General features: G+C 44.9%; 1 protein-coding gene across 3 annotated transcripts in view; it reads left to right on the top strand.

Moving 5' to 3' along the window:
• Window positions 1–23,460, top strand: part of COLEC11 (collectin subfamily member 11) — a 47,176-nt gene that overhangs the window by 14,578 nt on the left and 9,138 nt on the right. For all 3 annotated transcript variants that reach the window (XM_054063902.1, XM_054063901.1, XM_009559344.2), the window contains exons 2-3: window positions 7,355–7,510; window positions 15,646–15,717. In XM_054063902.1, coding sequence (XP_053919877.1) covers window positions 7,381–7,510; window positions 15,646–15,717 — 202 coding nt within the window. In that variant the 5' untranslated portion in view covers window positions 7,355–7,380. The remainder of the gene's footprint in view (window positions 1–7,354; window positions 7,511–15,645; window positions 15,718–23,460) is intronic.

The following is a 23,460-nucleotide window of genomic DNA, read 5'->3' as shown; positions in this document are numbered from 1 at the left end:
TCCCATCACTACATGGCTTTGTAAACAGCCCCTCCTCAGCTTTCCTGTAACCTTCAGGTACTGGAAGGTCGCTTTAAGGTCTCCTCGGAGCCTTCTCTTCTCCAGGCTGAACAACCCCAGGTCCTTGTATGGAAAGTCCATGTCATCTGGTCCAAATTTTCTTGTAAAAAGCATGGTCTAGACAAGGTGTCCCCGCACCCTCTCCAGCTGGACCTTCAGTTCCCACTGCTGGGGAATCCACCCCTTCCCTGTGGGGATTATTCCAATAGCTAATCTTTCAAATTGTGAAACATTTTCTTTGTGTCCAATTAGAATCTCCCCAGAGGTAACGAGTGCCCGTTACCCCTTGTCTTTTCCACAGGTCTCCTCCGATGAAGGGTCTTTTTTAGACACCCTTTAAATATTTGAACATGGTGATAAGATTTCTCCTAAGCCTTCTTTTCTCAATGCTGAACAACCCCAGTTCTCCCAGCCTTTCCTCCTATGGAAGGCTTTCCAGTCCTTTGATCATCTATGTGGCCCTTCTCTGGACCCTCTGTCCACATCTTTTTGTATAATAAGGACCAAAACTGAACACAATATTCCAGACGTGGCCGGACAAACACTGAACACGGTGGGATAATGACTCTTTTTTCCCTGCTGGTGATGCCCTTGTTGATGCAACTCAGCATCTCCTTGGCTGTCTTTGCTGCAGCAGCACACTGTTTGCTCTTATTGAACTTGTTGTCCACCAGGACCCCTGGATCCCTTTCCACAGAGCTGCTTCCCAGTCAGGTAGATCCCAGCCTGTGCTGCACTCCTGTATTTTGTTTTATGAGATGTAAGACCTTAACTCTTAACTTCTTAAGGTTTTTGTTAGTCCACTCTTCTCGCCTAGCTAGGGCTTTCTGGAGGGTGGCTCTCCCTTCCAAAGGATCCATTTCCCCACTCAGTTTCATATCATCAACAAACATCATCTGGGTACACTTGATCCATCACGCAGATCATTTATGAAGATACTAAACAGCGTGGAACCAGTCCCTGGGGGACCCCACTTGTGACAGGTTGCCTGCTTGAAAAGGAGCTGTTTACCACCACCCTCTGGGTGCAGCCTTTCATCCAGTTCCCCACCCACCACACGGACCAGTTGTCTACACCATAACACATCGGGTTTTATAAGAGCATGCTGTAGGAAACCATAATGAAAGCCTTGGAGAAATCCAGATAGAGAAAGTCCACCACTTGCCCCACACCAATGAAACAGGTTACTTTGTTTTAGAAGGTGATGGGGCTTGTCAAGCACGATTTGCCCTTGGTGAATCTCTGCTGGCTTTTCCTAATCCATGGCTTCATTTGACTTTTGATGACCCCCAGGAGGATTTGTTCCATAACTTTCCCAGGGACTGGAGTAAGGCTGATGGGCCCATAATTTCCTGAATTCTCCTTTAGGCCCTTCTTGCAGAAAGGGGTGACATTAGCCTTCTTCCAGTCTTCTAGGATGTCCCATGATCTCCATGATTTCTCAAAGACCGTGGAGAGTGGCTGCTCAATGATGTCAGCCAGCTCTCTTAACACTCTTCCGTGGGTGTTGTCAGGGCCCATGGATTTGTAGGAGTGAAGCTCCTGTAATAGTTCGCACACCACCTCTTCCTTCACTGACGGTGCGTCTGTGTTTGCATCAACCTGTGTTTTTGTTCCCAAGGACCAATTTCAGTAGGATTTCATTTTCTAAATGCCTTTATGAACCTGAGTCTGAAAGGACTTGAAGGTAGGTGAGAAAAGCAAGGAATTTTCCAGGATGTTAAAGCGAAAGGTGCTGCAGTAGCACATACCTGGAGATCAAACTCTTATTTCTATCATATGAAGCAATTCTGGCTGCAGAAGAAAAGCTTTCTTTTTAAAGCAGGAAAAGGTGGAGGAAGTGATATCCAAAGTGCTTTGGGTTGGATTTCTGCTGCTAATGTGTCCCTTTAGTGCAGCTGCAGACTCTATAAAATATTTAGTCTACATCTTCTTCAGAGGTTTCCTCTATTAGTGGCTCTCTTCAGATCAAAGGTCCTGGTGTTGTGACCTGACTGACATTAGGAAGTTCTGTTTTCTGGAATGAGTCCATTTTCTCTGTGAGTTGAGCTGTCGCGAGGCAGGTTGAGGTGCACCTCCTGTGTCTCCGAGGCTTGTGAGCCCTGCAGCAGCAACAGGCAGTGAGGAACGTGATGAAGCTTCGTTGGAGGTTTTGTTTTCCCCAGAAGATCCTTCATATCTGGCTGCTGAGCAGAGCCACCAAACAGCCCTGACAGTTCTCTGCTGCTCGATGCCTGTCTCGCCTCTGAGCTCTGTAGGAGTTTGCAAAGGCAGATTAATATTTAATGTACCTGGCGGCGTTGATCTTTCAGTGGTAGTCTAGATACATCTAAAACTTCATAAAATGCAACTAGAGGAGGTGATGCTGCTTTTATTTCCTAATGCAGAGACCGGAGCGCTCTCCTAATTTCAAATCATTTTTCTGTCTCAGGCTATTTCATTCCCCTCATCAACTCACTTGTCAAGAATCCTTATCATCAGCCTGCTGGGTGCTCATGCTGAAACTGCCTGGTTTCCAAGCTTCTAGTTACGTATCTGAACCACTTGGTTAGAAAGCCTCTTTGTCTGATCTTCTTCTGAATCTCAAAGTGCCCCCACTACAAAGAAAATGTGGGATGCTTTGCCTTGAATGTCCTGCAGGCTGGTGGCCGGGTGCTCTCCTGAGCTGTGGGTGTGAGCTGCAGGCTAAGGCAGGCAGGACCTACACCTTCTCTTTGCTCAGCCTACAGAGTGTCTGTCGTCCAGGGTGGTTCTACTCCCTGTGACACCTCAAAGGTGGTCACTGCTGAGGGCTGAACACCTACATTCAGGTGTCTGGAAAAGACTTCCAGGCACTGGAAGTCTTTGCCAGTCTTCTGCCATGTCGTACTGTCTCGTTGAGGCAATGACCACTCACTGCTTTCCCACATAGGAGTGTTGGTCCCTAACTCGGCATTGCAAAGCCTGTTCTTGCCATAGTCTCCTTCGCTTTCCAGTCTGCCAGCACCGACTATTCAAGTGCTTTCCTCCTCAACCTTTCCTCTTGGTGAGTTTTTGTTGCTCCTTCTTTTGTTTGCTGGCAGTTGTGAATCACGCACCTGGCAAAGAGGGACAGGACCATCCACAATGGATACCATGAGCTCCTCTAGGTCACAAAGCAGAGCTTCTGGTATCCACTGTGGACGGTCCTGTCTCTTTTTGTGACAAAAAGTGGCAAAGTGGCATAAACACAGTGTCCTATACTCTGGGGTTAAGAACGTCCTTTCGGGGGGGTGTCACCAGATTCAATCTTAATGTATGGGAAACAACTCGTTTGATATGCACATGAGGTTATTAGGACAAAAAGCACCGTCACAGAGATCAGATGTGTCAACACTATATCAAGACAGTGATCTGGTAGTTTGTATAACCTTAGCAAATGGCTATAAGGTGGCCACTGACCTGAGTGGTTTCTGGCAGTCGGGGCTGGCTCTGTGCGAAGGAAGCAGCAGCCTGAGAAAGCAGAGGACAGGAACACAGCAAATATTTGCCTGTTGGTTTCATTTCTCAGAGCCCTGGTGAGCTGAGAGGGTTGCTGCTTCTCCATGGCAGTAGAAGCTTTACATCCAAATTTCCATTACTCTTGCCTTTCCCTCCAGCTATCCCTGCTCTCTAGATCCAGCTTTGCCATGTGCCTCCTTCTCCAGCTCTCGTTCCTCATACTCGGGGTGGCAAAATTCAGTTTTTTCCTGCACTCTTGTAAGTCTTGAGTGGTGTTGCTGCAATGGTGACAGAACTTAATGTGGCCTAAATATTTGAGCAGCCTGTGCTGAGGTTGGTTCTTCTGTGAGTTTCTGTGCTCCGAGCAATACCTGAGCTAGATATTTTAAAGCTGGCATATATATGAGCTGCAGTCATCTTAGTTCTAGTGGCATAAGCAAAATTTTGAGAGCTGAGCACTCTTGAAGGGAAAAAAACCCAACCATAAGCATCTGTATATGACCGAGCGTTGTCCCTCCAGAACCTGCTCCTGAAGATCTCATATTTTGTAAACGACATTAGTGCTCAGCAGTTTGACAGGAATGTTGTGACAGTACAAAATGCGCCTCTAGTAAGACTGTATTGTGATCTGCTGGAATAAAAGGTGATGGGAAATTGAGACAGAGGCCTTGAAAATACAATGGTTACATTACAGCATAGTGGAAACTGTGTTATTTTACAGAATCACAGAATCACAAGGTTGGAAAGGACCCACCGGATCATCGAGTCCAACCATTCCTAACACTCCCTAAACCATGTCCCTCAGCACTTCATCCACCCGTTCTTTAAACACCTCCAGGGAAGGTGACTCCACCCCCTCCCTGGGCAGCTGTTCCAGTGCCCAATGACTCTTTCTGTGATGAATTTTTTTCTGATATCCAACCTGAACCTCCCCTGGCACAGCTTGAGGCCATTCCCCCTTGTCCTGTCCCCTGTCACTTGGGAGAAGAGCCCAGCTCCCTCCTCTCCACAACCTCCTTTCAGGTAGTTGTAGAGAGCAATAAGGTCTCCCCTCAGCCTCCTCTTCTCCAGGCTAATTTTGGTCCGTGCTGTCCTGGGATTTCCTTCTGGTTAACAAAGCTTGTGTATGAAGTGTTTCAGGGCTGTTCAGTTCCAGGAATGTGATAAGTTGGGGATGTGAAAATGCTCTGATGGTCCCTGTTTCCCCCTTGCTCCGTGGGAGGATTACCCAGCACTAATGATTTTCTGCCTCCGCTGTAGCCCATTAGATGATGACTGTATCAGATGATTCCTTGCCCCACGAGCTCTTGCCAGGTCCAGGTACACACCTCAGCTTTTTCAGGTGTGGTCCTCCTGCTGCACCTTGCTCTCCTCTGGAAGCAAAGCTGAGGAAGAGATTTGAGTCAAAAGAGGCTCACAGCCTGCACCCCAAGTCCGGGTGAGCAGTGAGAACTGGGGGGGTGTGTTGTGACGTACCCCTACCCTTCAGTATAGTCGTAGAGTCAGATGGTGCAGCGACGGTGTTGAGAGGGCATCTCTACCATAACTCATGCCATGCCCTCCTCACATGAAGAGGAAGAAAAAATCTGCTCCCCCTGACCCCCCTGCTGCAGCGTACTCATTGTGTCTCCTAGAGGATGGTGGAAGCACCTACAGGACAGGTATTCAGAGGGGTAAATTTTTCCCCCAGCTCTAAGCTAATCTACGTAGCCTCGCTGCTAAGACATCTCTCAAATGTAGCAGAGTTGATGGTGAGATTTAGAATTAGAGCAAGACTTTTTACCAGTACCAGCAAAACTGAATTTTGCTGCATGTGGAGGGAAGTTTGCCTTCCTCTTGCCCCATCCCTTATGTTTTGGAATCTGCTTCACCAGCTCGTTCTCATCCTGAAGCTCCTTTTTCTCCTGTCCCTGCTGAAAGGCAGTTATGCCTTCACGCCATCCTTAAAATAATAGATTTGCTGTCCTAGCCCCTCAGCTTGTTGAGACACCCAGACCCATGTACCTGTGCCTAATCCTACTTGGCTTATTTTTGAAGGAAATCAAGGAGTGGAGAGTAATACATCCCAGTCTTTTTGCTCTAGATGTAAAATGCATGTGTCTGTATCATAGCTATAAAAGATGATATACAAGTACTTTTTCTTGAAACCCTGATATGACTTTCAGCTTGTTTGTGTAGTACAGAGCCGTGGTGAAAGAAGGACGGGGAAAACCTATTAGAAGTACATAAATAACATTGTTGTCAAAGGGTATTTGTACAGACCCCCTACATATTGACTTTTGATGGCCTTTGCACACAAACTCTATTTCTGTACTATGGTTTTCTGAGGTCTCTTTTCAGAACCTAATATCAGGCAAGCCATTTCACTCGTAGGCTTAGACAAGGGTGTGCTTCAGAGGTGAGTCTTTGGAGGATTTATTGAGGACTTTGATGTAACTTCATTGCATGTTATTGTGAAATATTATCTCCCTTCCACCCTCAACGAGTTACATGAGGGCTATTGTATCAGACAATTTACTGGGCGCAGATTTCAGTGCTCAGGTAGATGGGAAGTGAAATTTAGGCTTTTAGGATGGTCTCATCAGCTACTAAATTGCCTCTTTACAGTGGTATGCACTCTTCCTAAGTGGCAATGTAGTGCTAACACCTTTCAGTGCAAGCCCATGTATTATACTTTCTCCCGTCACCTTTCCAGACCCTTGCCTCCAATGAGAAATTGTGAACGCAGGATTGCCTGTCATTAGCATTGCTTAATCTCCTTAACTAAATATGTTCTGAGCTTAATCTTACCCGGTCCAACCTCAAAACAAACTGCTGAATGTGCTGCTGCGGGTTTCATGTACGCCTGTGGAACATACAACCTGCTCCGAGGACCTGCACGTGTCCTTCTCATGCTGCGCGGGTTATGGCACACAAAATCCCCCTGCAAAGGAATCTGAACAGGCTGGACTGCTGGGCCGAGACCAATGGGATGAGGTTTAACAAGGCCAAATGCCGGGTCCTCCACTTGGGGCACAACAACCCTATGCAGCGCTACAGACTGGGGGAAGAGTGGCTGGAGAGCTGCACGGAAGAGAAGGACCTGGGGGTGATGGTTGACAGCCGACTGAACATGAGCCAGCAGTGTGCCCAGGTGGCCAAGAAGGCCAACGGCATCTTGGCTTGGATCAGAAATGGGGTCACCAGCAGGTCCAGGGAGGTTATTCTCCCTCTGTACTCAGCACTGGTGAGATCGCACCTTGAATACTGTGTTCAGTTCTGGACCCCTCACCACAAGAAGGATGTTGAGGCTCTGGAGCGTGTCCAGAGAAGAGCAACGAAGCTGGTGAAGGGGCTGGAGAACGTCTGACGAGGAGCGGCTGAGAGAGCTGGGGTTGTTTAGCCTGGAGAAGAGGAGGCTGAGGGGAGACCTTATTACTCTCTACAACTACCTGAAAGGAGGTTGTGGAGAGGAGGGAGCTGGGCTCTTCTCCCAAGTGACAGAGGACAGGACAAGGGGGAATGGCCTGAAGCTCCGTCAGGGGAGGTTCAGGTTGGATATCAGAAAAAAATTCTTCACAGTAAGAGTCATTGGGCAGTGGCAGAGGCTGCCCAGGGAGGGGGTGGAGTCGCCTTCCCTGGAGGTGTTTAAGGAACGAGTGGATGAAGTGCTGAGGGACATGGTTTAGGGAGTGTTAGGAATGGTTGGACTCGATGATCCAATGGGTCCTTTCCAACCTTGTGATTCTGTGATTCTGTGAAAAATGCACTGTATTTGTAGGAGGATGCTGCCTATGTTCAGAACTGTTGAAAGTCTTTGGAATCCTTATAACTGTTTATTCATTCTTTTGTTTAGGAGTCAGTGACCTGTAAGTGCTCATTATGAAGAGAGATCTGGTTTTCTTGGTGACTCTAATTAGCCTTGCCCTCCTGTCACTGCTAAAGTCTGGATATCCTCAACATATTGCAGAGGAGTCCTGCTCTGTTCAAATTCTTGTTCCAGGCCTCAAAGGTAATGTGGAAATCTACTCCATCATTCAAATACTAATCCTTTCTTTCTAACAGGCTAATTTGCACCACTGACTGTTCCTGAGACAAAGAAGACGCCTTTCAGTTGTTCTCTTATTTGTCTGTTTGTAGCCTCCTTAAAATCAGAGTTTTAAGGTTCCTAAGATGAACTTAAGTCTGTCAAAATGAGCAGAGTTCAGGGAATGCATACCAGAGTTTCTCAGACTTGCTTCTGATGCGGGATTTCTCTGTGTTTATTCCCATGAATACGCAGCCAAAGACTGTAAAATCAGGCCTTACTTTATATCTGGAAAGGTTTTTATTGCCATTCTGTGAAGTATTAATGAGAACTAGTTCATATTTTCTAGTCTTCTGCCTGTCTTTCCTTGTTTTATAAATGTTCAAATGCCTTTTAGAAGACAAAAATAATTTATTTAGTTTTTTGACATTTCTATAGTTTCTGTTTACAGAAGCAACATTTTTACAAGATGTGCCCCTAAACTATTGCCCAAAAAAGAGGCATAATAAATTATTGATCTTTCTGTAGCAAAAAAAAAGTATTACGTTAGACAGGAAATCAACAGCTAGGAGGAATTAATATTTTTAAAGAGGGAGTATCGTGTATAGTGTGAAATCCTAGCCTGTTTCGTCAATAACGGTAACTCTTGTTTTGGAGACTATGGTATTTGTACTGGAGTGTGACATCTGACAGGCTGAGAGAGTTGGGGTTGTTCGGCCTGGAGAAGAGAAGGCTCCTTATAGCGACCTTCCAGTACCTGAAGGGGCTACAAGAAAGCTGAGAGAGACTGTTCACAAAGGCTTGTGGTGAGAGGACAAGCGGCAAGGGGTGCAAACTGGAGAGGGGCAGATTTAGGCTGGACATAAGGAGGAGTTTCTTCACCACATGAGGTGTTCCAGGCCAGGTTGGATGGGCCTTGGGCAGCCTGAGCCAGTGGAAGGTGTCCCTGCCCATGGCAGAGGGGTGGAACTGGATGATCTTTAAGGTTCTCTCCAACCCAAACTATTCTATGATTCTATGATTTTATGATCTATGAGCTCAAAGAAACATCTGTTAAATAAAGACAAAAAAAAACCCCAAAACCAAACCACGAACACCACCAGTTTATCATTAATGATATATAAAAAAAAAATGGCATTGGTGAAGAACTGCACAACTACCTTCCAGTTTTTCTGGCAGTTTTACATTCTAGTATCACAAAGCTCATCTAACAATATTCATGCCACTAGGACAAAACTGGGCTTAACCCAGTCGCTTGAGGATGGTAGCGTGGATGGCAGGTGGTGTCTGTGCTGGTGAGGTTGATTGTGGCCCAGGTTGATTGTGGCTGCCCTGCGCTGGAAGCTGGCAGGACCAAAAAAGATCTCCTGATTATTATTATTATTATTATTATTATTATCATCATCATCATTATCATTATCATTATCATTATTATCATTATTATCATTATTACTATTATTATTACTGATGCATATTTTGATGCCTGAACTGAACCGACATCTATAATTTTTTTTTAATTTTACTTTCAGAAGTGGCCTTTGAAGTCTTCATAGTCTTTATACCTTCTGCAGATACTCTAGTTAGAAAGGGCAACACCATATCCAGGTCTTCTGAGGTTTGACTAAGCCTTAAGTAAAGTTATTTCATTTGTTTGATTTGTTTGCTGTGAAATAGGAATAAGATAGCGCTGTCTGTGTGACTCAGTGAATAACACAATCAAGGGACGCTGTCTACAGTTACTGAGAAGGTCAAAGGGTCAGACCCCACAGCATTGGGTGCTGATGCTTTGAACTGATTTTCAATCCCAAGGAAGTTGACAGGCTTTTACAATTTCTGTCATTTCTTTGCCTCAGTTTCCTTATTTGTGTAATCAGTCGAAAGGGCTGTTATATGCAGCAAAGGGGTTTCAAATGTATAAACAGAACAGATCTCCGGCCCTTTCTTGGAAGGGAGCGCTGAGCCAGAAAGAGGCCTGAAAAGCATCGTGTATTAATGATTTCACTTCGTTTCAAGAATGCGAAAGTGAGAGAGATTGATGTACAAATTTGGTGAAGCACAAAATGTCCCGATACAGCCCTAGTTAATGTGAAATCCCTAAAAAGCTATCGATGCTCCAGCTACGCCATCAGGGATTGGCTCAGGGACCTGGTAATGAGATACTGCTGTCCCCCGCTGGCACAACTCCAACCCATTTCGGTGGCCAAGGCTTCCTTTATGCAGAGCGTATATGTGGCTGTGTGCCCAAATTTCAGCTCCCACACAGTGCGATTCGCTTACTGCGGCTTTTAGTTCTGCCACATCTCCTCCCCTTGGGCTGCTGGAAACATCTCCAATGATGGAAGAACACAAACCCGCTCCACTGCTGGGTATGAGCCAGTTGAGAAAAACAGGTACACAGAAGAACTGGAAGAAATAAGGGAGAACATGGGATGCGTGAAAGGGAAGAAATGGCAGCAGAGGTGGTGCAGAAAGTGGAGCCCAAATGAGGTGGTGAAAGAGAAAGGCACCAAGGAAAAACACCCAAAAGTAGGGGAGAATGATGGTGAAATCTTAAGAGAACAGGAAGAGCTAAAGGGAAAAGAGAAAAGAAGGGCACAAAGAATAAGACTGAGTAAAGAGACTGGAAACTAAAAAAAAAAAATAAAAGAAGAAAAATGACACAAAGCCAATTAGAACCCTGCAGAATAAAAAGGAGAATCGGAAGGGGGATGAGATGAGAATGCGGGTGGAAATGGAAGATGAAGAAAGCCAGTGAAGACACTAAGAATAGAAAAAGGCACAAATGAGTTTAAGGTCAGCAGCTTAGGTCTTAGGGACTGATTTTTTTTTTTTTTTTCAGGAGAATAAAAGAGTAAGATGAAATGCAGAAGGGAAAAATAATGTGCCTCTGAGAATCCAGACAGCAAACTGGTCCATATTTTAGAAAACCAACAATATTAGTAATGGGAAAATGTGTTGTGTGTGAAGAAGGGGTAGATGACGAAACCTCTCTGCATTGCTCACTCGTGTTCTCTCTAAAGTTCTGTTCCTCTTGATAGGCCTACGAGACTGAAGTCACTACTATTGAGAGGAAAAAATAGCATGCAACACTCTTTCAAAGCTTAAATTCTTGGTTTGCCACTTCGTTTTGTCTCCTTTCTATAATCCAAAGCAATAATTGTCTTAATAGTCTCAGCAACATACTATACCTAAAAAAGTTGATGCTACATAAATAAAATGAAACCAATTTTTTTACACCCACACTTGATGTGTCTACTCACACAGGGAATATGAGTAATGGAAGAAAGTTAATACCAGGCAGAGCATGCTTAATAGCTCACATAGAATCATAGAATAGTTTGGGTTGGAAGGGACACTAAAGCTCATCCAGTTCCAACCCCCTGCCCTGGGCAGGGACACCTCCCACTGGCTCAGGCTGCCCAAGGCCCATCCAACCTGGCCTGGAACCCCTCCAGGGATGGGGCAGCCACAGCTTCCCTGGGCAACCTGGGCCAGGGCCTCACCACCCTCATGGTCAAGAAATTCTTCCTTACGTCCAGTCTAAATCTGCCTCTCTTCAGTTTATACCCATTGCCCTTCGTGCTATTGCTACAACCCTTTGGTAGAAATCCCTCTCCAGCTTACTTGCAGCCCCTTCAGTTTCTGGAAAGTCGCTATAAATTCTCCTTGGAGCCTTCTCCTCTCCAGGCTGAACAGCCCCAACTCTCTCAGCCTGTTCTCAGATGGGCGGTACTCCAGCCCTCTGATCACCTTTGTGGCCTCCTTTGGACCTGTTCCAACAGCTCCATCTCCTTCTTATGTTGAGGATTCCAGAACTGGACACAATATTCCAGCTGAGGTCTCACAAGAGAGGAACAGAGGGGCAGAATCCCCTCCCTCGCCCTGCTGGCCATGCTGCTTTGGATGCAGCCCAGGACATGGTTGACCTTCTGGGCTGCGAGCACACATTGCCGGCTCATGTTGAACTTCTCATCGCTATGTTAACATAGTTATTATTTGATGTGCTATTTCATTACAATTGATGGTACAGCTCAAAGGTGGGCAGGATGCAAACATAATCCCAAACAATTCACACAATGATTGACAACACTGTAAGGATATATTATTTGAATGATCAAGATCTCTCTGAGATATGACAAGACAAGAAATGTATAGTAGTGTCAGGGTTGTGTCTGGTACCTGTGATGGTGCTGCTGCTCAGTTTTGTACTTAGGCTAAATTTCTCCTGGGGCTGTGGGCTGTCACAGCACTGTGGAGCACAGCTGGACACCTCTTGGCCCATCTCAGTTCACAGAATCACAGAATCACAGAATCACAAGGTTGGAAAGGACCCATTGGATCATCGAGTCCAACCATTCCTAACATTCCCTAAACCATGTCCCTCAGCACTTCATCCACCCGTTCCTTAAACACCTCCAGGGAAGGTGACTCCACCCCCTCCCTGGGCAGCTGTTCCAGTACCCAATGACTCTTACTGTGAAGAATTTTTTTCTGATATCCAACCTGAACCTCCCCTGGTGGAGCTTCAGGCCATTCCCCCTTGTCCTGTCCTCTGTCACTTGGGAGAAGAGCCCAGCTCCCTCCTCTCCACAACCTCCTTTCAGGTAGTTGTAGAGAGTAATAAGGTCTCCCCTCAGCCTCCTCTTCTCCAGGCTAAACAACCCCAGCTCTCTCAGCCGCTCCTCGTCAGACTTGTTCTCCAGCCCCTCACCGGCTTCGTTGCTCTTCTCTGGACACACTCCAGAGCCTCAACATCCTTCTTGTGGTGAGGGGTCCAGAACTGAACACAGTATTCGAGGTGCAGTCTCACCAGTGCTGAGTACAGAGGGAGAATAACCTCCCTGGACCTGCTGGTGACCCCATTTCTGATCCAAGCCAAGATGCCATTGGCCTTCTTGGCCCCCTGGGCACACTGCTGGCTCATGTTCAGTCGGCTGTCAACCATTACCCCCAGGTCCTTCTCTTCCATGCAGCTCTCCAGCCACTCTCCCCCCAGTCTGTAGCACTGCATAGGGTTGTTGTGCCCCAAGTGCAGGACCCGGCATTTGGCCTTGTTAAACCTCATGCCATTGGTCTCGGCCCAGCAGTCCAGCCTGTTCAGATCCCAGTTGCGTGAACAGAAGCTGCATCACACTGAGGAAGAAGGTACTCTTTCATTCAGTAGGGCTGGAGTAAAGGAGAGCCACCCGGGATGGAGAGGAGACTGAGTACGAGGGGCTGTGGCTGCTGGAGCAGGAGGAGTTGGACCACGGTGCGCCAATCCCAACTTCCTCCTCTGAAAGGACCAGATGTGACATGCAGCACAAGGTCTGGAGACCAGACTGGAGACACATAGATGCCTTTCTCAAAATTATTATTTTTTTCCCTAATTCAGGAATTGAAAGTTAAAAGCTGGTGTTAATTGGCGATAAATTAAATTGATTGCATTCCTTGACAGCAAACAGTTTCGTTGCCCATGACACCTGCACAGGCTTTGCTTCCTCAGCTTGCGCAGTGCTCAGGGCACATCCAGCAAAAATAGGGAATTAGACACAGCAAGGCTGACTTGGACCACTAGTCAGTCCCTCTTGGCCAAGGTTTTGCTGTTTAAAACAGCTGACAGCAACAGAAATGCAGAGTGGTCTGCAGCCGGGGCGGTACCGGGGTAACCTCCTCCCAGAGAAAGTTTCTTAAACACCCACACTAAGGAATGCAGTGTCATCTTATTATAGGAATAAATGCAGGCAAGTGTAATGGCCTGAAGCAAGAATGATCTATTTTATTGATCCCTAATGCACGGCTTTCACTCTGAAGAACGTGTAAAGCAATCGGCTGTAATAGCCTGCTCTCAGCCTCCAGAGAGCAGGGAAAAGTCGTTGTCAGGATTTATCTTTGGGAAGCCAAGAACTCATAACCAGCCTTAAGGGGGGAAGGCAATCGCACAAAGCCTATTGGCTACCTGATAATAAAAAAGTGACATTCCCAAATGTGCCAAATAATAGCCTGTTTCATACTAACAATGTTATTCGCTGGGGATTATGTGAAGTTTGTCCTCATTAAGGTCAGAGAATGGCCTATTTTTGCGTGTTTGAAGGCAGGGGAGATGGGCTGGAGCCCGCTGGCAGCCTGAAGAAGGAAAATAGAATAGATGGTGTTCAGCTCAGAGCCACCTACATCTGCGATAAAGAGAGAGAGAGCAGGAGGCTGTATATTTGCAACGTACCATGTTTCGGCATGTTTTTACATGGCATCTCCGTGGTACCTCTCTGAAGCAGAGCTGCCGGCTGTATCAGAGAGCAGAGCCTGAGGGGTACAGGATAACCAAAGGATCTTGAATCCTATATTCAGTTTTGGGACCCTCACTACAAGAAAGACTTTGACGTGCTGGAGTGCATCCAGAGAAGAGCAACGAAGCTGGGGAAGGGGCTGGAGAACACGTCTTACGAAGAGCAGTTGGGGGAACTGGAGTTGTTTAGCCTGGAGAAGAGGAGGCTGAGGGGAGACCTTATCAGTGCCTACAACTATCTGAAAGGAGGTTGTAGAGAGGAGGGTGTTGGTCTTGTCACCTAAGTGATAGGTGATAGGACAAGAGCAAATGGCTTGCAGCTGCACCAGGGCAGGTTCAGATCGGACATCAGGAAAAATTTCTTCACCGAAAGGGTTCTCAGGCCCTGGCAAAGGCTGCCCAGGGAGGTAACGGAGTCACCATCCCTGGAGAGATTTAAAAGACAGCTAGATGAAGTACTTAGGGATATGACTTAGTAGTGGACAGGTATGATTGGGCTTGATGGTCTCAAAGGTCCTTTTCCAACCTGGTGATTCTATGAGTCTATGATCTGTTGACTTTCCTACTGTGGTGCTCCCTTCAACTTTGTGGGGAGCAGCTCATGCTCACTCTCTCCTGTGGAAATACAGCATTGAACCATCAGGTGTGTTGTGCTGGCTCTGTCTTTTAGATCCTGACTCCTTCTTTTCTGTGGAAGCCATAGAGCCTTCTTCTCCTTCATATACATTTTTTTTTTTTTAAAGATGGCTATGTAAATCATTCCATAGACTTCTGTTTGTTTAACAGATTTTAGTTTTATGTCAATGGCAAACTATAACAGGAGGGGGAGAAACAAAGTAAACATCCCCAAATTGCCAATGAAAGGCACGAGGAGCAAACATTTACAGAAACTGATGTTTGAATACTCTGAATATCATAATGCACCATGAGCCACATGCAGATAAGTAGAAGGCACGGTGGTTTGTTCCGCAGAGATTAGAAGGCACAGTGTGTAACTGAGACAATGGATTAAGAGATACTAAAAATGATCATTTAAATGAAGGATGTAGCAATACCTTCCTCTAGGCCCGATCCATCCGTACTCTGTAAATGGCATAAACTTTTTTTCTTTCCTTCTTTTTTTTTAATTTGATATTATTATTAAGCTATTTTCACTTGAGACTTAAGCGTGTCCTTAGCAGATACTTAGCAAGTGTGAAGTGAACACAGAGACAGAAGTTTATGTGCCACGTTGGAGCCTAACTCTGAAGCTCCTACTTGAGCTTCTTGCTGGTACGAGTGATAGGACACATGGGAATGGTTCAAAGCTGCATCAGGGGAGGTTCAGATTTCACGTTAGGAAGCATTTCTTTACTAAGAGGATGATCAAACACCAGAACAGGCTTCCTAGAGAGGTGGTCAATGCCCCATGACTGTCAGTGTTTAAGGAACCTTAATTTGGAAACTTAACCACATGCTTTAGATTGAGCAGCCCTGAATCAGTCAGGCAGTTGGACTGGATGGTTGTCGTAGGTGGCTTCCAAGTGAAATAGTTTATTCTATTCTAAGTGAATTGCATTGTTGGGCTTTTGGGAGGTTGATGGTATGAGTAACATCCACAGAACTAGATCCATTACGTGAGAATTCAGTAATATATTGACTTTGGTTTTGTCAGTGTCTGCCAGTTGTGGGAAACTGTTCTCCGCACATCAAGTAAAGCCATTAAATCAGATCCCATCTGCTTTTATTTCCCTCCCTTCTTTTTATAGTAGCTTTATATTTTCAGTATGGAGAATGGCAGTCTTGTCACTGCCTTCAATATAAAATGGTCTTGGTTTAATATGATTCTTATTTTTGTTTCCTCTGGTATCCACAGGGGAGGCTGGAGAAAAGGGGGAGAAAGGTGCTCCAGGTCGTCCGGGCAGAGTTGGACCTCCAGGAGAAAAAGGTAACTTTATTAAAGAAGATGTTGAAAGTCATTCCTGAACAAATGCTGCCTTTTCTTTTTTTTTTTTGTGAGGCGATGATGGTGAGTGCTGTGTTAGCACTGCTCAGCAATAACTGAAACATCCTGGTGTTATCAACACTGGTTTAGTCAAATCCAAACTATAAAGCTCTACCGGCTACTGTGAAGAAACTCTTTCCTAGCTCAGATCAGTACAACCGTACGCACTCATTCATAGACTAACTTTGCCTTGTGGTCAACAAGCTTCCTTTTGGGGGAAAAAAAACAGTTCTTGATGTTTTAGAACAATCTCTGTGCAGAAAGACATAGCGTCTTCATCATAATTTGTCTCCTGCAAATGAAAGCCTCATATCAGATAAGAGGGAAAAAAATAATGAGGCTCAATTTCCCTGTTTTCTCATCTTTGTTAATGTGTATGCTCAAAATACCTTAATCAAAACCATGGAAGGAAGGCAGTAAGCTAGAATACACAGAGATGCTCATGAGTGATTCCACGTTTCTTGCATTACAGTTCAGTAATATTTATGGAAAGGTGGTGGTAACGCTGTTTGCATTGTAGTTCAAAAATATTTGGAACTCTTGAGAGGAATGGTGCTCAATAGTATTTGTATATAGCTGAAATGTAGCATTTCTGTCTCGCAGGAAATTCTGTCTGTTCACATTTCGTTTTCTCCTGAAGCATGAAGGAAATTTCACCTTGATAAGTTTTCCAGGAGATGCACATGGCAGGCTGAGAAAGTTGGGGTTATTCAGCCTGGAGAAGAGAAGGCTCCAAAGAGATCTTCTAGTGACCTTCCAGTACCTGAAGGGGCTACAGGAAAGCTGGAGAGGGGCTGTTTACAAAGGCATGGAGTGACAGGACAAGAGGCAATAGGAATAAACTGGAGAGGGGGAGATTTAGACTGGACATAAGGAGGAAATTCTTCATGATAAGAGTGGTGAGGCCGTGGCCCAGGTTGCCCAGGGAAGCTGTGGCTGCCCCATCCCTGGAGGTGTTCAAGGCCAGGTTGGATGGGCCTTGGGCAGTCTGAGCCACTGGGAGGTGTCCCTGCCCATGGCAGGGGATTGGAACGGGATCGTCTTTAAGGTCTCTTCCAACTCAAACTATTGTATGATTCTATGATTCTATGATTCTGAAAAATTTGCATTAGGAGCAGTCAAAATGTTTTATTTCAATACTGGCATTGAACAGATGACATTCCTGTTGTCACAATGATGAAATTTGTTATTTTTACTAAACTGAATTTACAAGGTTCCTTTCAAAGCAATCCCAGTGGTGATCTACACTTCCATATGATGACACATGATCCACTATGTAGTTCTTTTGGACAGTCATGGGAGCATGGTACCTGCAGTTTTCCCTGGCACCAACGTCCGTAGCTAGAGCTCTTCCCCCTACAATGCGTTGAAAAAATTGTAACTCCCATGAGGTGTTTGCGTGTTCAGTCATTGTATTTCCCTTATGGAGATGTACCCTTCAAGGACTCTCATAAAAAATATTGGAAACTAAAATTTCTACTCTTGCAAGGTAACGTAGCATGAAGAGAAGTTAAAGTACCACAGAATAATTTAGGTTAAAAGATCATAAAGAGCTCATCTAGTCCAATTTCCTGCTTAAAACAGGGCACGCTTCAAATTTAGATCAGGTTGCTCAGGGTCTTGTCCAGCAGACTTCTGAAAATCTCCAAGGATGGAGTTTCCACATTCTTTTTGATTGGTCTGTTCATCACTGTCATAATGAAAGACGTTTTCCTTAGGGCCAACTGATATTTTTTATGTTTTAAGAAGTTATGATCTTCACCTTTTGTTTTTTGCTGCTCTGAGAAAAGAAGGCTTCATCTTCTCTACACAACCACTTTTAGATAATGGAAGATTGCACTTAGGTCCCCTTTTACCTTTCTCTACTCCAGGCTAAATAAAACCATCTTCCTCAGCTGGACTCCGGTTTGCTTATCTTGTGTGAGGGCATGAAAACCTCTGGGTCCTTTCATTCAAAGGAGTTTTTTAGCCAGTCATTAGCCAGTCTTCATCAATGCATTGCAGATGAGGAACTTAGCATCTGGCTGAAGTCACGGTGTTTCCGTCAACACACTCCTGCAGCTTGTTGATCTCCTGACTGGCAGCTCTGCCCTCCAGCACACCAACCGCTCCTACCAGCATGGGGTTTCTTGCAGACTTACAAAGGATCCTTCCCCTTCTTCCTCTCTGGCACTGATGAAGGAACGTTCCTGAGGAACGGCACTCATTATCAGCTGCTGACTCGACTTTGGCAGCCTTGTAACCGTGTCAGCTAGCCCTCTCGGTACTCTTGAATGCCTTCTGGCCAGTGCCATTGACCTGTGTACAACCAGGTGAAGCAATCCCTAACTCAGTTGTCCTCTACCATGAGGAGCATGTCCTCCTCAGATCTTTGCTACCAAACATGAAGAACTGGGAGACCATAGAGAAGATCTCACCAGTAAAGACCAAAGCAAAGAAAGCACTGAGTACCTTAACCATTTGTCCTTTGTCACTAGGTTGTCTTTCTCCTTAGCAGAGTTCCCGTGTTATCCTTGGTCTGTTTTTTTACTGCTGCTTTACCTGAACTGCTTTTCTGATTCTGTAACCTTGATCATATCCTCTTCAGACTCTTCCATACAGGCAAGTATGGAGGCAGCTCTCTTCTCCTTATGAGGCAGCTTCTCCATCTTCTTCATGTCTCTGGTGCCTTCCTCCAGTCTCCCATGTCCTTCCTGAGACCAGAACCACACTCAGGTGCGTGTCTGGCTTTTGTACAGAGCAAAATCAGCTGCAAAAATGAGCTTCTTGTTTTGTCCTTGGTATCTTCTCTGATGATGGGCAGCATTTTGTGGGCTTTGGGGCTGCTGCTAATGATTTCAGAGCAGTTCTTAAGTTTTAAGTGACAGCTCTTCATTTTGGCATCATGTAAATACAGATTAAATTATGTGTCCCTAATGTCCCTCGGCAATATATTTATTTACACTGAAGACCATCTGCCATCGTTTTGTCCACGCAATTTAACACGGATTTTCCCAAAATGCCGTTGGGTTCAGGTGGAACTGAAAGACACTTTTGAACCAGATACCCACTTTGTGAATCCACAACTGTCAATGTCAGGACTTTTATATGGAATCCTGCCTGCAGCACTCCTTAGTGAGCAATAAATTCATGTAAAAGTTGACTCAGAAATTTAAAGGATTGATTGATTACATATTAATGAGCAATCAGTGATACTAAAATATAATTTAAGATATTATTACCTCTCTTTAGAATTTGATTACACAAATGACTGAGCACTCTGGCTCCAATCCAGTTAAATTAATGAATCTTCTCTCACAGTTCAGAGGCTCTGCCTGCACTGGTAAACTAAATGCCTGGGACTGTTCCCTGGCAGTGGAAACCAGGTGGCCGAGAATGGTACCCTCCATAGTATTAAATTGTCTTACTCTTCAAAGCAGGATAATCTCAAGCTGTTCATTGCGTTAGCTCCCAAAACCTGCCCTAATATTGTATGAGAAAGCATTCAGTGGCACAAGCTCTGTGCTAACCCAGCAAAGGCAGAGATGGTCAGTTGAGTTCCGTGGCCCAGAATGTGTGAATCTCACGAGGTTCAACAAGGCCAAGTGCAAGGTCCTACACAGGGGTTGTGGCAATCTGTAGTTTCAATACAGGATGGGGGATGATGTGATTGAGAGCAGCCCTGAGGAGAGGGACTTGGGGTGCTGATTGATGGGAAGCTCGACACGAGCTGGTAGTGTGCACTCGTAGCCCAGAAGGCCAACGGTGTCCTGGGCTGCATCCAAAGCAGCGTGGCCAGCAGGAAGGGAGGGGATTCTGCCCCTCTGTTCCTCCCTTCTGAGACCTCATTTGGAATCCTGTGTCCAGTTCTGGAATGCACAACATAAGAAGGAGATGGAGATGTCCAGAGGAGGCTGCAAGGATGATCAGAGGGCTGGAGCACCTCCCACATGAGGACAAGCTGAGAGAACTGGGGTTGTTCAGCCTGGAGAAGAGAAGGCTTCGAGGAGACCTTAGAGCAGCTTCCAGTACCTGAAGAGGCAGCAAGAAAGCTGGAAACAGCCTTTTTTACAAAGGCTTGGAGTGATAGGATGAGGAGGAAAGGGTCTAAACTGGAGAGGGGCAGATTTAGACCGGACATAAGGAGGAATTTCTTCACAATGAGGGTAGTGAGACACCGGAACAGGTTGTCCAGGGAAGTTGTGGCTGCCCCATCCCTGGAGGTGTTCAAGGCCGGGTTGAATGGGGTCTTTAGCAGACTTGTCCAGTGCATTTGGAATTAGATGATACCTGCTTCTTGGGGAATATTCACAGTATTGTATTGTTATTGAAATATCTCTCTGGAATTTGTGCACACGAAAATTTTAGCTTCATAGATGGGATTATGACTTAGTCAAATAATTGAGTTCAACCTCAGCACGGGATTGCACACTACAACAGTCAGGGCAAGCGGGGAAAGTTACACTTGTTAACTCCACAACCCAAAACTTGCAGCGCAGTATGCTCTTCCTTTGTCTGAATCAGCCATTTTACTTGATCCAGCACTCTATGCTTTACGTAAGGCCAACACAATTTTAAATTCTGCTGACATGCTCTACGTGATAATTGACCTATACAATTAATTAAAAACAATGAGGAAGATAAGTGGAATTTAACCTTAATCAATGCCCAAAGACATCAGGATGTCTTATGTTACCCTGAAACATCAGGCCACCCAGAACCAGTTTTATTTTCAGTGAGCACCAGAAGGTTTTAATGTTTATAATCGTAGAATCATAGAATGGTTTGAGTTGGAAGGGACCTTAAAGCCCATCCAGTTCCAACCACTGCCATGGGCAGGGACACCTCCCACTAGATCAGGCTGCCCATCCAGCTTGGCCTTGAACACCTCCAGTGATGGGGCAGCCACAACTTCCCAGGGCATCCTATTCCAGTGCCTCACCACTCTCATAATAAAGAATTCCGTCCTTATGTCTAGTCTAGTTCTGCCCCTCTCCAGTTTATACCCATTCCACCTCATGCTATCCCTCCATTCCTTTGTAAACAGTCCCTCCCCAGCTTCCTTGTAGTCCCTTCAGGTACTGGAAGTTCACCCAAAGATCTCCTGGAAGCCTTCTCTTCTCCAGACTGAACAACTCCAGCTCTCTCAGCCCGTCCTCGCATGCTCCAGCCCTCAGATCATCATAAGCTTCTGAACTAGCAAAATCTGAAAATATCACGGGGAAAGAATATGATAAAAACTTTTGCAGCACTTTCAAATCTTTTCAGGTGGCAAATGCTGGTGGAAATTAATTTTCCCCAACTACATAAATTACCACCCAGGATTATGCATTGTTTGGTCACGTAAGATGTAATTGTGTTGTAACCAATGTTCCCTAGCCAATCACCAGCCTTCAGGGACATGGATAATTCATGTTATTTAGTGTAAAGCAGTGCCATAGTCTATCATAGGCTCATAGAATCACCAGGTTGGAAAAGACCTCTGAGATCATTGACTCCAACCATTCCACTAAACCATATCCTTAAGTACCTTATATGCTCATCTTTTAAACACCTCCAGGGATAGGGACTCCACCACCTCCCTGGGCAGCTCTGCCCGTGCCTGATGATTTTTCCCTAATGTCCAAACTGAATCTGCCCTGGAGCAACTTGAGGCCATTCCCTCTCATCCTATCACCTGTCCCTTGGGAGGAGAGTCCAACACCCACCTCTCTACAACGTCCTTTCAGGCAGTTGCAGACAGTGATAAGGTCTCCCCTCAGCCTCCTCTTCTCCAGGCTAAACAACCCCAGGTCCCTCAGCCGCACATTGTAAGACTTGTTCTCCAGCCCCTTCTCCAGCTTTGTTGCTCTTCTCTGAACGCTCTCCAGAACCTCAACATCTTTCTTGTACTGAGAGGCCCAGAACTGAACACAGTATTCCAAGTGTGGTCTCACCAGTGCTGAGTCCAGGGGCAGAATCCCTTCCCTGCTCCTGCTGGCCACGGTGTCTCTGATCCAAGCCAAGATGCCATTGGCCTTCTTGGCCACCTGGGCCACTGCTGACTCTACTCAGAAGTTTCTGATTTCCAGTTAGTTGCTAATAGTTTTTAAGTTAATTGTTATTATAGCCTTCAAAAATACTGTTCTCATTAAGTCAGACTAAATATTTGCATTGGGAATACTGACTGCTGCAAAACTATGGATGTCCATTAAGGAGAAACATTGTAAGATTGGTTTATATTTCACATTTTTTTTCTATGTATCCTCTGCTGATTGCTTTCAAAGATGGTACTGGAGACAACAAGTCCTTGGTCTGGTTTGGTACACTTTACTTTTGTTGTTATGTAGGTGTCCATGATGTCCACTCTGTCAAATCATGAAGAATTTCTATCATCTGATATATCTTCAAACCCTTAAGTTTGGGAAGTAAAGTACTATTCTTTTCTTCTATTTGGCACAATTCAATTTGTCTCTGAGAAAGTAAATTTGTATTTCTGCTGGATTTGTCTTTTTGACACCTTCCTCTTTTTTTTAAGTGTTTTTTTTTTTTTTACCTTTTTTCCTGTTCCAGTTAATCCTGTCTGGAGATTTGCCATACTGTATGAAGACCTCATTTATAGTGTTGCACAGAGCCAAAGCCCTTGTTTTTTTCTCTGGTTGTCCAGCCCACCATTCATCTCTGGTATTTTATTTCTTCTCTTCTTTGTGGGCCTCAAAAGTCTACCAAGAAGATAACTCAGAGTTTCCTCTCTTCAGTTCCTTACAAACTCCTTTAAGTCTTCTAATTGGTTTCAGTGTATATCACCTTCATCTGAGAGATGGCAGATTACTTACTTCATATTCTCCATTCAAACTTTCCGTTAAATTTCCTACCTTTGGTCTATGGAGACTTAAGTTCTTTCATTGTCCTTATTTCTTTGCAGCTCTCACTTCCTGATTTCATTAAGATTCTTCAGGCTGCGTTTTTCGCAATCATAGGGCCACTAAAAAGGACTTTACAAAAGGTATTAAAACTTTTGAAACCCTCAAGGCAGATGGGTCTCTCTTGGAACGCTGTGATTTATTCTGCAGAAGAAGCAGAATAAGCAAGTCCCTAGAGAAGAAGCAGGGGTTAGTCTCGGTAAGGGAAAACCAAATCCAAACAGTTCTTTTAATGAGCGCAGGAGACTTAATGTATATCTTCATTGTTTGAGATAACACACTTCTGAGCAGATCACGTAGCTTTTATTGGCTGCTATTGAGAAGCAGTTCATTTTCCGGGCAGCATTTATGAGAAAGAAAGCGAAGTAATTTTGTATATTATATTTTATTTATGCGTTGTATCTGTATGTTTACTTAATTTCAGGTGTCGTATCCTCAAAAGAGTTATTCTACATCAAAAAACCATGCAACTATATGACGATCTGTTAGATGAATCCCAATTCATAAATATCCACAACAAGAAAGGTCACTTTCAGAGCAACTTGATAAACTCATTACAGGCTGGTACTTAGAGGTTTTCAAGGAAATACTCTTTCAATATACTCTCTGTATTGTATTCTATAAATATACAACGGTAGCATCAGTACCTTTGTAAGCTGCACAGCCCGGTGAATTGTATCTTTAAGCCATGAATCTGCTCTGAAATTGAAGCTGTATTCCACAAAGTAGGTCTTTAACTGCCTCAGTGTAACTGCTTCCATTCTTCCAGTAGGAATATGTAGCATAAGAGGAAAAATATTTTCGG

Source organism: Cuculus canorus, chromosome 3 (assembly GCF_017976375.1).
Source record: "Cuculus canorus isolate bCucCan1 chromosome 3, bCucCan1.pri, whole genome shotgun sequence".
In the NCBI taxonomy this organism is placed as follows: domain Eukaryota; kingdom Metazoa; phylum Chordata; class Aves; order Cuculiformes; family Cuculidae; genus Cuculus; species Cuculus canorus.
Note: the sequence above shows the minus strand (reverse complement) of the source record. Positions and strands in the feature narration are given on the sequence as shown.